Genomic DNA, 12,421 nt, shown 5'->3' with positions numbered 1-12,421 from the left:
TAAATTTAGAAGTTGCTTATTTTCATGCTCCCAGCAGTACAATTTAGCTCCACTGCAAAAAGCCAGGGTGAGACACCTATTTGCAGTACGCACAGCAATATAAACAAGCAGAATTGCTGGCCCTGAGGAACAGCCATAAAAAGATCATGCTGCCAGATATTAATTGTATATGACCTCAGCTTTGAAATGAAGCAGCACACACTGCATACTTCAATTACTTTTACTGGGATCAAGTTAATGTTATACCAACTCTTGAAGCTAAATCTTAGCCCACTATAGCTAGCTAAAAGGATGCTTCTTACAAAAAAATTTCTTTGAGACGTGAAGAGCAAAAAAAGGACATGGCCTTTGACAAATCTACTTACTGGATAAGCATCAGAATCATCATTGCTCATCTGCAGAAACCTCTCAGGCCTGGCTGATGAATGCTCTGGACCCTGATAAAGGTATCATTTAAAACAACATTAAAAAGCCAAATCAGCAGTTAGACATCAGTCTAGGTCACTCACTGCGTAAGTACCTCCTGTCGTCCTGGCAGCTCTGCACCAGGCTGCACACCTGCCCCGCCAGCCAAAGGCATCAATGGCAGCAGCAGTGAGAGAGGAGAGGACACACCGCAGGACTGGAATTCTTTGTCTTCTGTAAACTGTTTTCATAGGAGAAGATTAGGTTTTACATGGATTTCCAATGCTTTTACCAGCTGCAAGTGATTTCTAGCCTCAGTAAAGCTGCACAATGAAGACCAGTGAAAGGGCAGTAGGTCCATGTGGGCACAAGAACGACCTTGCTAATGCAGGGCAAAAAGGAGCAGGAGGAATGTCAGAAGGAGAAACACCGTGTGCCTCAGTGTACTGCAGTGACTCACACTTCTTTGGGCCAAACCACACTTGCATGCTGAATAGGAGCAAACACAAAGTTAACTGCTGACTATCTTTGCTATATTAGCAATACAAGAAGCAGACTCAGGATCTCTCTCCTACCATTGTTCACTGTTCAGTACAGGACAAAATAGCCTAGATGAATGCTTCAGCTAAAATGGATCAAAATACATGTACACATTATCTGCCAAACTAACCTATGATTAATTTCTCCCTCTGTAGGAGGTATTTTACGTGCTGCCAAAGTACTGAACACTCACATCTGCTTGTCTCACTAGCAGTACCCAAGGTAATTTCTTTTAGTGCTCAAACATTGTTAGATCCATTTTAAACTAGCAAAACATGCATGCTGGCCACAGACAATATCAGGACTAAGGAGTGTAACAGAACCTGTTATCTTCCTTCTCATGTCCTTGTTTATAAAGGATGAGAGAAAGCTGTGAGGAGTACAAGAATGCAGTGTGCTTTTTTATTTATTGCTAATGCTGGAAGCCTTTGCTTGTTCAACTGACAGTTACTGTTAGGAAGGACTTTCATTTTGGAGACAGTTGCAAGGTATTTTAACCTGAAGACATAAACTATTTACACCTTCCAAATCTCTCCATGGCTCCTAAGCTAATGATGTCCATAAAGAGCTTTTTTCTTTATATGGCCGTCTCTCATCATAACTTCCTCTGTTGAAACCTTAACATATGATCTCCAGAATCACTCATTATTTTGACAGCTAGCAGTCCACCTTGATTCAACACACCATTCTCCCTGCTTCCAAGTGCAGGATTCACACTACTCCATGGACTAAGGGAATTCAAAGGAAAAAACACCCCAGTGGCAACAAAGGAGCAACACAAACAGCCAGGAGCTGTGCCTTGCAAAATTACTCTTTTGAAGTCTGTCTCCACTATTGAGGTGCCAAATAATCTGGTCATAAATGTGTAAGGGCTTGAGAACAAGAAGCAAAGCCACACAAAACTATGGTGCACAGTAACAGTCCAATATTGCAATACCTCTGCTGTATACATCTATTTGCTGTAAATCAAATCCTACACCAAGTACAACCTATACATGTACAAACATAGTGCTTCACAAGCACACTGAATTCAGTACGCTGGAAACAGAGATGTTACTAGCAAACTATGACAGGAGAGACATGTGAGGCCTCCCTAACGTACACACATACGCTGCCCCAGCAACAACCTCAATTCAGAGCCTCAATGTTCACGTTCATCTTTGATTTCTCTGCTGACAGCGCCAGTCAGATTGCCAGCAACTGCTGCATGGGATGGGGCAGGGTTTATTTCTACTGTGACCACCTATCCAGTGAGACCTATACTGAATCCATTAGCTACTTTTAGATGAGTCCCCAAGGAGCCATTAGGCAGCAGAGTCTTTCAATCACAGCCAACTTGCCTGTGAATGCATGACCTAGAGGTGAAGGGATCCATATCCCATTACAAATCCTTCCCCAAATCATTCTGTCCCCAACACTGTAGTTATAGAGAGAATAACACTCCTGTAATGGAAAGCTCCTCTGGGAAGACAGCAGATTTCAACAGCCTGGTGGGATTCTTAAATATTCTGAAAACACCTGACACTAGTAGCAAAATAAGCATGTTTCAGAAGATCTGGGCAAATCGTAGCTGCCAAGTGGCTAAGAGAAAAGAAAGATTAACTGTATCGTAAGTAGCAGAGAACCAGCTCCCTTCAGCTGAGTGCTTCCTGCTGAGGGCACATTCAGGCTGTCTCTCAGGATTCATTTAAAAAAAATTAATTAATCAAAACTCTTGTGAACAGCATCAGACCCCTTATTCTTTACGCAAAAATGGGTATGGAAAGCCATTCATAAGATATGAATGCACCCCAGTATATCAGGACAGGATTATAATTGAATGGAAATAAACTAAATTGTTTGTGAGAATGGAAATGACGCAGTTTGTAGTGAAAAGGTCTAGAGCATTTATACAGATGGAGATTTCCATTGTGGTGCATACTATGCTTTTCTTAATAGAAAACTAGAAACATAGATGCATCAATTCATGAATGTTAATGCATTTGAAAAGGAGAAAATTAACCTAGCCTGACATGATGTTCATGTAACCTTTAAAAATAATTTAAAAGATTTGAAGAACAATTCTACTGCTGATATAAACTTCATATAACATATACAGACCTTGCCCATGCCCTTTCCCTCTAACACACTGCCTAGTTCCTCCTACTAGCCACCAAAGAGAGTCAACAGCTAGTGGAAACATTTTCCTTTTCAGAAAGAGGGAAATTTCTTATTATATCAAAGTTACCCAATGTCAATGATTTTTGAAGAAGTTTTAAAGTTGTTTCATATAATTTCATTGCAAGTGAATTTAGTGCAGAGTTTACACAGACATAATTCATGCAAAATAAAACCAAGCAAGTACTGCTAGACACTAATGATTTATTTCTTACTGTATGCTAAGAACCTGGCTTTTTAGGGAAAGAAAGCAGTGTCTTAGGGAAAGATATTAAAAAAAGAGAAAAAAAGAAAAAATTGGTAAAACGTGGTACATGCCACTAAGAAGGACACAAAGCTAAGAGCTCAGAAATATTTCTCAGTTTTCTTTGGTGCTCACTGATCAATCTATCCACATTCTTTTCTGTAGCTGTAGCATTGAAGCAGTCCAACATGCTAAACAGTGCCTTTCTCCCCCCGGCTTTATGTCACCATCGGATCCTTAAGACACCTTTGGCTTTTACAGCCGCAGAGGAAGGCGTGGCAGCCGGTATTTCCCTCCCGCACGCGCCAGCCAGTGGCCCTCACCATTCCTTCCATTCCGTGTGGCAAGAGCAGGACAATCCCGTTGTGACGAACCCACTTGGCCTGGCCAGAGCTGATGAACTGGTCTATTATACACTGTGCCGTGTTGTGGAAGTCGCCAAACTGGGCCTCCCAGCACACCAAGGCATTGGGACTCGCCATAGCGAAGCCAAGTTCAAAACCTGAGAACCAAACAAGTAGGAGAATTAGAAAAGAAACAGACTTGCTGAGAATTCTGTTCATTTCTCATTAAAAAAAGATAAATCAAACCAAAACCAAAATGAGAGCATGACCTGGATTTTTGTAGCCATTATAAATCATGCAGTATTCAGTAGTACCATTTCCACCAGAAAGATTAGCAAATAACATTTTTCCAATACTGACTCCAATTCTTCAAACTTTTCCTCAAACATTTAAATATCATAGGAGCTTTTAAATGAACTAAAACCCCTCCCTTAGCTCAGACTTTTGTGTCATGTTTTCCTGAAAGCTCACTAAGGTAGGTACCATCTTTTCCCGTAAAAATCCACTTACAGCCCAGTACTAGTTCAAGAAGCTACCTGTTAATTTTATTACTTGCATAGCCCTGAACAACACTGTCTTTTTTTTATTTTCCCTCTCATATGCAGGTGCTGAACAAAGTTATTGGTGACACCAATCTTCAGTCTATAGGCAGAATCATAGTCTTCGGATCTTAAAAAAAACTTGACCACAATAGGTGCATGGGACACACATCTGGGACTTGGGTAAACAATCCTTTTTTTGGCAGGGTTAAGGACCCTTTAGGTCTCTGCCTCAGTGGCAGAGAGGAGACCAGAAGTGCTCTTCATGGGGAGGGCACTCACTACAATAAAGACATTGAGGTGCTGGTGAAGGGTCTAGAGAGCAAGTCCTATGAGGAGGGGCTGAGGGAACTGGCGTTGTTTAGCCTGGAGGAAAGGAGGCTCAGGGGAGACCTTCTTGCTCTCTACAACTACCTGAAAGGAGGCTGTAGTGAGGTGGGGGTCAGTCTCTTCTCCCAAGTAACAAGTGATAGGATGAGAGGAAATGGCCTCAAGTTGTGCCAGGGGAGGTTTCGATTGGGTATTAGGAAAAATTTCTTTACCAAAAAGGTTGTCAAGCATTGGAACAGGCTGCCCAGGGAAGTGGTTTAATCACCATCCCTGGAGGTATTCAAAAGATGTGCAGATGTGGCACTTAGGGACATGGTTTAGTGGTGGACTTGGCAGCGTTAGATTTACTGTTGATTAGGTTTACTTGATGATCTTAAAGGTCTTTTCCAATCTAAATGATTCTATGACTCTGTGACATTGCTACTTCAGCTAGTGAAAACAGAAAGACGTAACCTTCTCTCTCTCCACGCTGTGTCAATCTCAACCCATTTTCAGGTGGTTTACAGTAGTAGGTAAGTGCAGAAATTTCCCTAAACTTGTGCTGTTTGAACTGTAAATTAATCAACTCCATACAGAGCAGAAGGGCCACACTTTCCCACTTACTCAGCCACGTCAGTTTAACGCAGCAGGACAAACGTACAGCAGCAGCCCGGTTGACAGCAGCTCAGGTGTTCTGCACAGAGCAAGCCAGGCAGCTGCTTGTTTGCTCTTAAAACTTGTCAAGGCCCAAACATAACTGAAGGCTCTCGACAGGCTCCATGGGTATCTCTTAAAAGGCAGAAACAAATTATTGCTCTCACTGAGAGACCTGCTGCAGTATGATAAAGCCCCAGCTCTACAACAGGACCTAGGGAGATGATTGGCAAAGAGAAAAGAAAACCAAATGAAACTGCTACTGCAATGTAAGCCAGGTAATTGATTCCTAGTAGCTCTGCAAAGGCAAAAGATAGGAAACTACAAGGGTGTTTGCATGTGCTACACAGCCTCTGCTGTGTAGCTTTAAAAAAAAATGCAGAATTTTGTGTCATGTCAGAACATGAAAACCTAGCTATGTGCAATGTACCTGTCTCCGTTTAATGACCGCGCTTAAATTTAAGGTATTTTTCTATACCACGTTCCATAGGGAACACCTAAATGTATCTAATAATATAAAAAAATATATTTGATCTCTGCTCCTATTTTCCTTTGACACTTCGCTATAGCTGAGCCTGGAGTGCTGAGCTAATACCTGTACTCATATTCTACACCTACAGTTTGGAATGATTAAAACCAGAAAAGCTAAAGCTCTCAGTAAAAAACAGTGCTACATAGCACTGCCCTGGATGTCGAGGTTCTGACTGAGGGAAAACTGATTCAATACACATAGAGAATAAATATTTGATGGATAAATATGTTTTAAGTTGAAGTTTTAAAGTTCTGCACAGAATATAAAGATCTGTTTTCAAATACAGAACTGCAACATGGGAAGACTCTCATTGAAGGTTACCCCAGCAGAGCAAATAGCTTTGCTGGTGTAAAATTGTATTTAAAAAGCTACAATATTGAGTTGTAACTCTTCCCTGAGTAATTGCAAGAGTCTAAAAAAACCCTTAGAGTGAGCTAACAGACCGATATGGATTTCTTATCTCTTTACAGCTTCTTTATTTTAATATCTGTACATGTAACCTAAGTTGCAGAGAGAGTCCCATCCCAGTACCATTGATATACACTGAACTCAGCTTCATGTTTTTGCTATGTACAAGTCACTGTGATTTCCATTTTTGCCTGGTTTCCTTACAGTGACACAGTAGCCACCCAAATGCTGTTCTACAATATAGGCTTGATAGCAAAACCAGCTTAGGCAAAAATAAACACAGTTTTTGGTAATGAAATATCTGTACTGCTTAATTTGTCGCACTGGCCCCCAGCCTCCCCCCACCTCTGAACAGTCACAAGAATAGTATACACTTAGTTAAGACAGAAATGTGCCTAAGACTGGCATTTGGGATGCAGAGAGAAATCCCTTCGTATCTGAGAGGACAGTACACCTATCTAGATACTATGCATTAATTTGGGTTTCTCCTCCTTTTTTAACTTGCAGACATTTTCAGGAGTACAGAACAAAAATATCAATCTGTAAAACCTCATGTGGTGGATAATATTTCCTAGGCCCAAAGGTGGCTATGAGCCCAAATACAATCATAAGTCAGGAACCTAATGTGCCTCTTAAATATTGTGTATCAGTAAAATCCAACATTGCTTTGTGACCACCAGTATTTAGTAAACTACAGTAAACTGTTGCGAAGACATGATAAAACCCAAAGTCATTGGAACTATAGTTTCTAACTCTGATCAAACCCACTCTACAACTCTTCTAATTGGAAAAGTTTCAGGAACTTCAAAAAACTCAGGCTTCCTGGAAGAGATGAGCTTAGCATCTTGACATTCTCCACACACTGCTACAGGGTCACCAGCAAGTGATAGCTGACATCTCTCATATACTTAGCATCTGTGATTTATACCCTGGTGACTGGAGGCTGCAGTCCCTCTAGGAGAGCCTCCCTTTGCGGAATTCAGTGGATAAGATAATTACTTCAAAGAGAACTATAATACCAAAAAACTATATAAGCAATAATAGAAAAATACCTAAAATACCTTTAAGATGGCCTGGCATTCCAGGCATTAAAAAAATTTAATGTATTATGAGATAGAAGAGAACAACAGGTGGCACATACAGCATATGAGTTACTTTAATGTTACCAGTGCAAGGTAATTGACTTGATCCTGATATCTTCCTCCACAGCTAAGTCAAACCTATTCAAACCTTCTTTGTCCTTTTTTGTTTTTGTTCAACTTTTACTTTATGTTCACTATCAGAGAGCTACTCGGAGCTCTAAGCTAAGATTGAGGTCTTTGTGTGCTGGATGCCACAAACATACACAAGTAGTTCCTTCCCTGAAAGTTGTACTGTCAAACTGGGGAAAGGAAAAAGGGAAGGGAGGGAAAGGGGAGGGAAAGGGGAGGGAAAGGGGTGAAGGACAAGCATTTCCACCTTATAAAATTGAGAACTAATGAACATGTGGTTACAGAAAGTTTAAACTTGTCCAGTTCCACAAGGAAAACCCTCAACAAAACTAGTGAGATTAGTCATGTATCAGAGAAGTTCCTCTGTAACACGAGCTACAAGAACATCCTTCCAACACTTGACATGAGGTTTTGACATAGGTCATCTATGCATTAAACTGAAATTGCTTTAGCTTAACTCGATGAGTACAGCTAAATTGGAACTACAGGATTTCTTTCTTCTGCTCCAGGAAGAGGCTCTTCAGTCAATGTCAGTATACAAACTTTCCTGGGAGGTTAGTAGAGGGACGACTGCAGGACAAATTAACTGCATGAGAGAAAAAGCAACAAGAGCTTCAAGTGAAATTGTTTATTCACAGAAAAACAGTTTTACATATTGTTTTTACAGTGTGTCTTCATAGCCTACTCCTTGGTAATTCCAACACAGGTTTTTGTTTACCATCTCCATGGCAAGAAATCTTTGAGTCACTTGGCTTCTGGACTGCTAAACTCTGAACAGTCCATCCATGACTCCAGCAGATGCTCATGTTCACACCAAAAGGCAACTAGTAAGTTAGAGGCCAAAAGGTGACTGATAAGTCAGACAGTCAGCTTTTCATCTGTGAGTCACCATGACAGTGCATTACCAAAGAGGATGGCTTTTGCTGACCATTCCTTTGGCCTGACTGCCTGAACGGCCTTTCTTTCAGAACATATTTTAAATCTCTGTCCTCCTTATTTGTGTGATTCTATTGTTTTCAACACATCGCAAACAGTGGAAAAATTTACACAACTCCTTCAATGCGTGTTCCCAAAGGTATCTGAAAAATAGATTTCCCTAGATAGGCTTGAATCCCATTCTAATTTTACACAAGCATTAAGAGACCATTTCTACTGATTGGGTGACATGGTTGAGAAAATATGCAATATGTTCAAGACTTTTTTGTGCATATGCTACTCTCTGTAAGGATGGGGTAATCCAGCTTTTGGAGAAGAATGAACTGAGGTCTTGACCACTTGGAGTTATCAATAATCACACAGTGCTTTTCAAACAGTATGGAGCTCTATGGATGTTTAAAACTTGCTCAGAGCACACACATAATTCTGTTTCATATACCAAAATCACCCCTAAAATTCACATGGAAAAATGAGTGTTATTTCTCATTTCCTATCTTGTTGCCCACTTTGTGCTAATAATCTCCACAAGGTGACTATGTCCCAGGTGAAGCTGCATTGAAAGGTGTGATCCTAACAGATACCTCTTGCAAGCTTTCTGACAGCCATAAAAAATACCTGGGAAAATATATCCAAATGTAATCTATACATTCTGATTAATATTTTGAAATTAATTCTGCCAAGACTACTATTTCAAGGAACATGTGTCTGTGGTATACCCATCTTTGGTATACCAGAATTCATTTTCCACCAGGCAAATGACAATGAGAGTTCCTAAGATTAAAGCTATTCCACCAGTGATTATAGCAATTGCTAGAGAGTCTGTCAAGAATTACAACTCCTACCTGCATGTGGAGAAAATAATTTAAAGAGCAAGATCTGAACTGTTAAATTTAAAAAAAAAATTATTGGTGGAAAGACATCTAGACAGATGCAAGGTGGACAACCCAGGAGAGGGTGAGGTGCCTCTCCTGAAAGGGGTTTGTTGGGGCACCAGATGAGTCAAGGCCAGGGAAGGTGACCCAAGCTAGAAAGACTCCACAGTTCTAGAGATGGGACATGAACTGCAGGGGAGCAGGTTCCTACCCAGGCTCCTCATGAGAGCTCAACCTCAGACCAGAGTAAAGGGTTAAAAAAACTGCAGCAGAGATCTTGCAAACTTTTATTGCTTGTGTCTGCAGAGACAAGAACTGAACATTTCTTCAGAATGCTGTGCAAATGTTTGTGAGTTTAAAGGATTAACTCTTACACAGCTAGAAACAAAGAGAACAGGTTTAAGCTGTGAGGAAATCCAGTGCCAAGACAACCAGGCTGCAAGATGTAGCTTTCAAAGGATGACAGGTAAAGAATCTGCACACCCAAAGGGTGGCAGAGAGCCACCAGCCAGCTCCTGAACACCAGGCAGCCACTCAGGGCTCAGAGCACACCAGGGCACAGGGGACCAGGACCCAGCACAGCAGTTTGGTAAAGTTCCAGACTGAGGGGAGAGAGGAAAGAAAAATACACAGCACTTGACTAAGGCTGCAAAACTAATGTTTTAATTGCTGAAGCTCATTAAGGTCCCTAGATGACAGGCATAGCAGAAATGCTTGTTTCTATTAGTCCAGTTCCTGCTGTGCTCCCTTACTGTTCTTTCATCACTCTGGCAGAGAAAGAGGTGTTGTCAAGCAAAGTGGCAGCTTACACAGCATATTATACTGTGTTTTTCCCCACAGCACTTTGATGATTGTCATAAGAACTGTAGTTTTTCAATTAACGTAAGTAAGGCTATAGCTTAATTCAATATGATTTCAAAGATTTTCAAGGCATGAATGTTAACTAATGGTTACAGAGGGCTTATCAGTGCAGGGATTTAATGTCAGAATGAGGGAAGATATAAAGACAGATTTGTGCTATGTTTAACAGAAAATCTAAGCGGAGGGACATGCATCCTTTCACAAACCCAAACACAGCCTAGGAGAAAGTGAATTGAATACCCATCTGGTGGCTGACTATTAAACAGAAAGACTGGTGCCTTCTTAGAGCTCCATGCAGATGCTGTTGAGAACCTGGTCCTTGGTTACTACACTCTGTCCTATTTCCTAACACAATTTCTGACAGATTTGCTACTCCTAACCTTAAAAATGCGTTGTTCTGAATGAGTAGTAATGCTACATATTTCATCCTAAGAGTGTATTGCAAAAAAAAAAAAAGTTTAAATCAATACCTGTCCTCTTCCCTTCATCTTTTGCTTTAAACATGAACTTCCCCCTTGAAAAAGCTGTACTCCAGGTCTCACGGTTCAGGAATTTGCTGAACTACGCACTAGTTCCAAGTTTATCTTGCCTGGAAGTTCCCAGTATGGGATGCTACAGCCCAAGACCTCTCAAAGCCAGTACTGAACCTGACAGAGAGAATCACACCTCCTGGATGGAGAACCAACGCTATACAAGTCATTCTGAGGGCAGTAAAGAAAGACAGGAGATCCTTTCAAGTATTTAAAAAATGCTGAAGAGGTAGCATGGAGTGCCTGTAAGTTACTTTTGCTTTTCTCCTCTATCTCGATCAGCAAAAAAACTCAGACAAACTTTCTCGCTTAGATGACTTCACACAACCATCACTTATACTCCCAGACATTCAGTTTCAGTAGAAGGGAAAATTTGTAGCTAGATGAGTGGATGCACAACTAAATTGTAATAATATGGATATAGTTAAAAATAGTAGACATAGGATGTCAAACAAAATTATCAGAGGTTGTTAAATACTCTGATTTAATGCCTCAGTACACACACTCCACAGCTTCCTGTATACAAAACATCAGCAATTGTTTGAACTACAAGTTAACAAGACTGCCTTTGTTTTATTTCTAAGTGAAATCAATCTTGTCAGAGTATCATTATAACAGTGCAGTTATACCCCAGGTGTTCCTAACCAGCTCAACAATAACTTGGTGCAAAGCCAGCTCTTGGCTTATGTACCTGCCAAGGAAATAATCTGTAGTTTCATCATGCTGGGCTGTTCAATCCATTTTTACTTAGCTCTAATTCACAGAAACTAAGGGAATTCCCAAAATGCTTCTGAGGTGCTGCATGTTAATACAGCCGTAAGTTAAATTCTTAACACTTTTTTTTTCTTTATATCCTCTCACAACCCTCTCGCCCCCCACCAAATATGCTACGGCACTAATCCCAAACTGTTCCTTGTAACAGGCTTATATAGTAGAAATAGCAGTTAGAGAAAATAAAGTGTTGGGGGTTTTTGCTACTCCTGAAGAATCAACTCCTTGAACTGCAAATGTTCACTTATCCTTCCACGTACTAAAAAGGAGACCCAGTGACGTTATCAGCCAAACAGGTAACAATTCTAATAGCTCCTCTTTGACGGAGACACTTAACTAGAAGAGATGTGCACACACTGCTGCTTATCCCAACACTGTCTCTCTATGAATACAAACCACAAGAGTAAACATGTTGGAGAAGGTTGATAAGTAAAAGCTAGCAAGGGAGAAGAAACTTAATTATTAAATCACTTCAACATAGAAACATGACATTTTTAGTTAAAAAACAAATAATCATCACACATCAACTATTTCTATCAATTTAATCTCCTTTACTGTTAGAAAACATTTCAGACATGAGGGATTTAAAGTTCTTAACAATTAAAAATATCAGTATTGTTAGTTTTGAAGAACATGTCACCACATCTGCTGAAGCAGAATTGCACAGAAATGGTACTCTTGTTTTCACTGTATGAACAAACCCATATTTTGCCCTATTGCTTGTATTCAATGGAAGTTATTAAATCAACTTTCACATTGCTGCTGCTGGGGAAGGGGGAAGAGCAATAGTGAGCAGGATGAGATCAAGGAAGAGAAAGAGAGAGCACCCACTTGGTTAATTTTTTAAAGAACAGAATTGTGGGAATAAGAATTGCCCTTCACACCATATCAACACTAGGCTTCCTAGACCTATTGAGGTGTAATTTTTGGAACAAAATCAGATTTCAACCATATCCAGACATTTGTCACTTTCACATTTGGATACACTATTTGAATGTAAAAAAAACAAAAACAAAAAACAAACCACCAAAAAAACAAACCCAGAAACCTACAACCCACTTACCCATAAAATTTGCAGAAACACTGTAAACAGGCTCAAGTTAAGAAA

General features: G+C 40.3%; 1 protein-coding gene across 2 annotated transcripts in view; it reads right to left on the bottom strand.

The window, feature by feature from the left end:
* OGDHL (oxoglutarate dehydrogenase L) overlaps positions 1–12,421 on the bottom strand; it is a 53,801-nt gene that overhangs the window by 5,707 nt on the left and 35,673 nt on the right. For both annotated transcript variants that reach the window (XM_072870224.1, XM_072870225.1), the window contains 2 exons: positions 3,670–3,848; positions 366–437 (listed from right to left, as the gene is read on the bottom strand). In XM_072870224.1, the coding sequence (XP_072726325.1) occupies positions 366–437; positions 3,670–3,848 (251 nt within the window). The remainder of the gene's footprint in view (positions 1–365; positions 438–3,669; positions 3,849–12,421) is intronic.

Source organism: Ciconia boyciana, chromosome 8 (genome assembly GCF_034638445.1).
Source record: "Ciconia boyciana chromosome 8, ASM3463844v1, whole genome shotgun sequence".
NCBI classification, from domain to species: Eukaryota; Metazoa; Chordata; class Aves; order Ciconiiformes; family Ciconiidae; genus Ciconia; species Ciconia boyciana.
The sequence above is the reverse complement of the archived record's forward strand: the minus strand, read 5'-3'. Positions and strand labels throughout refer to the sequence as shown.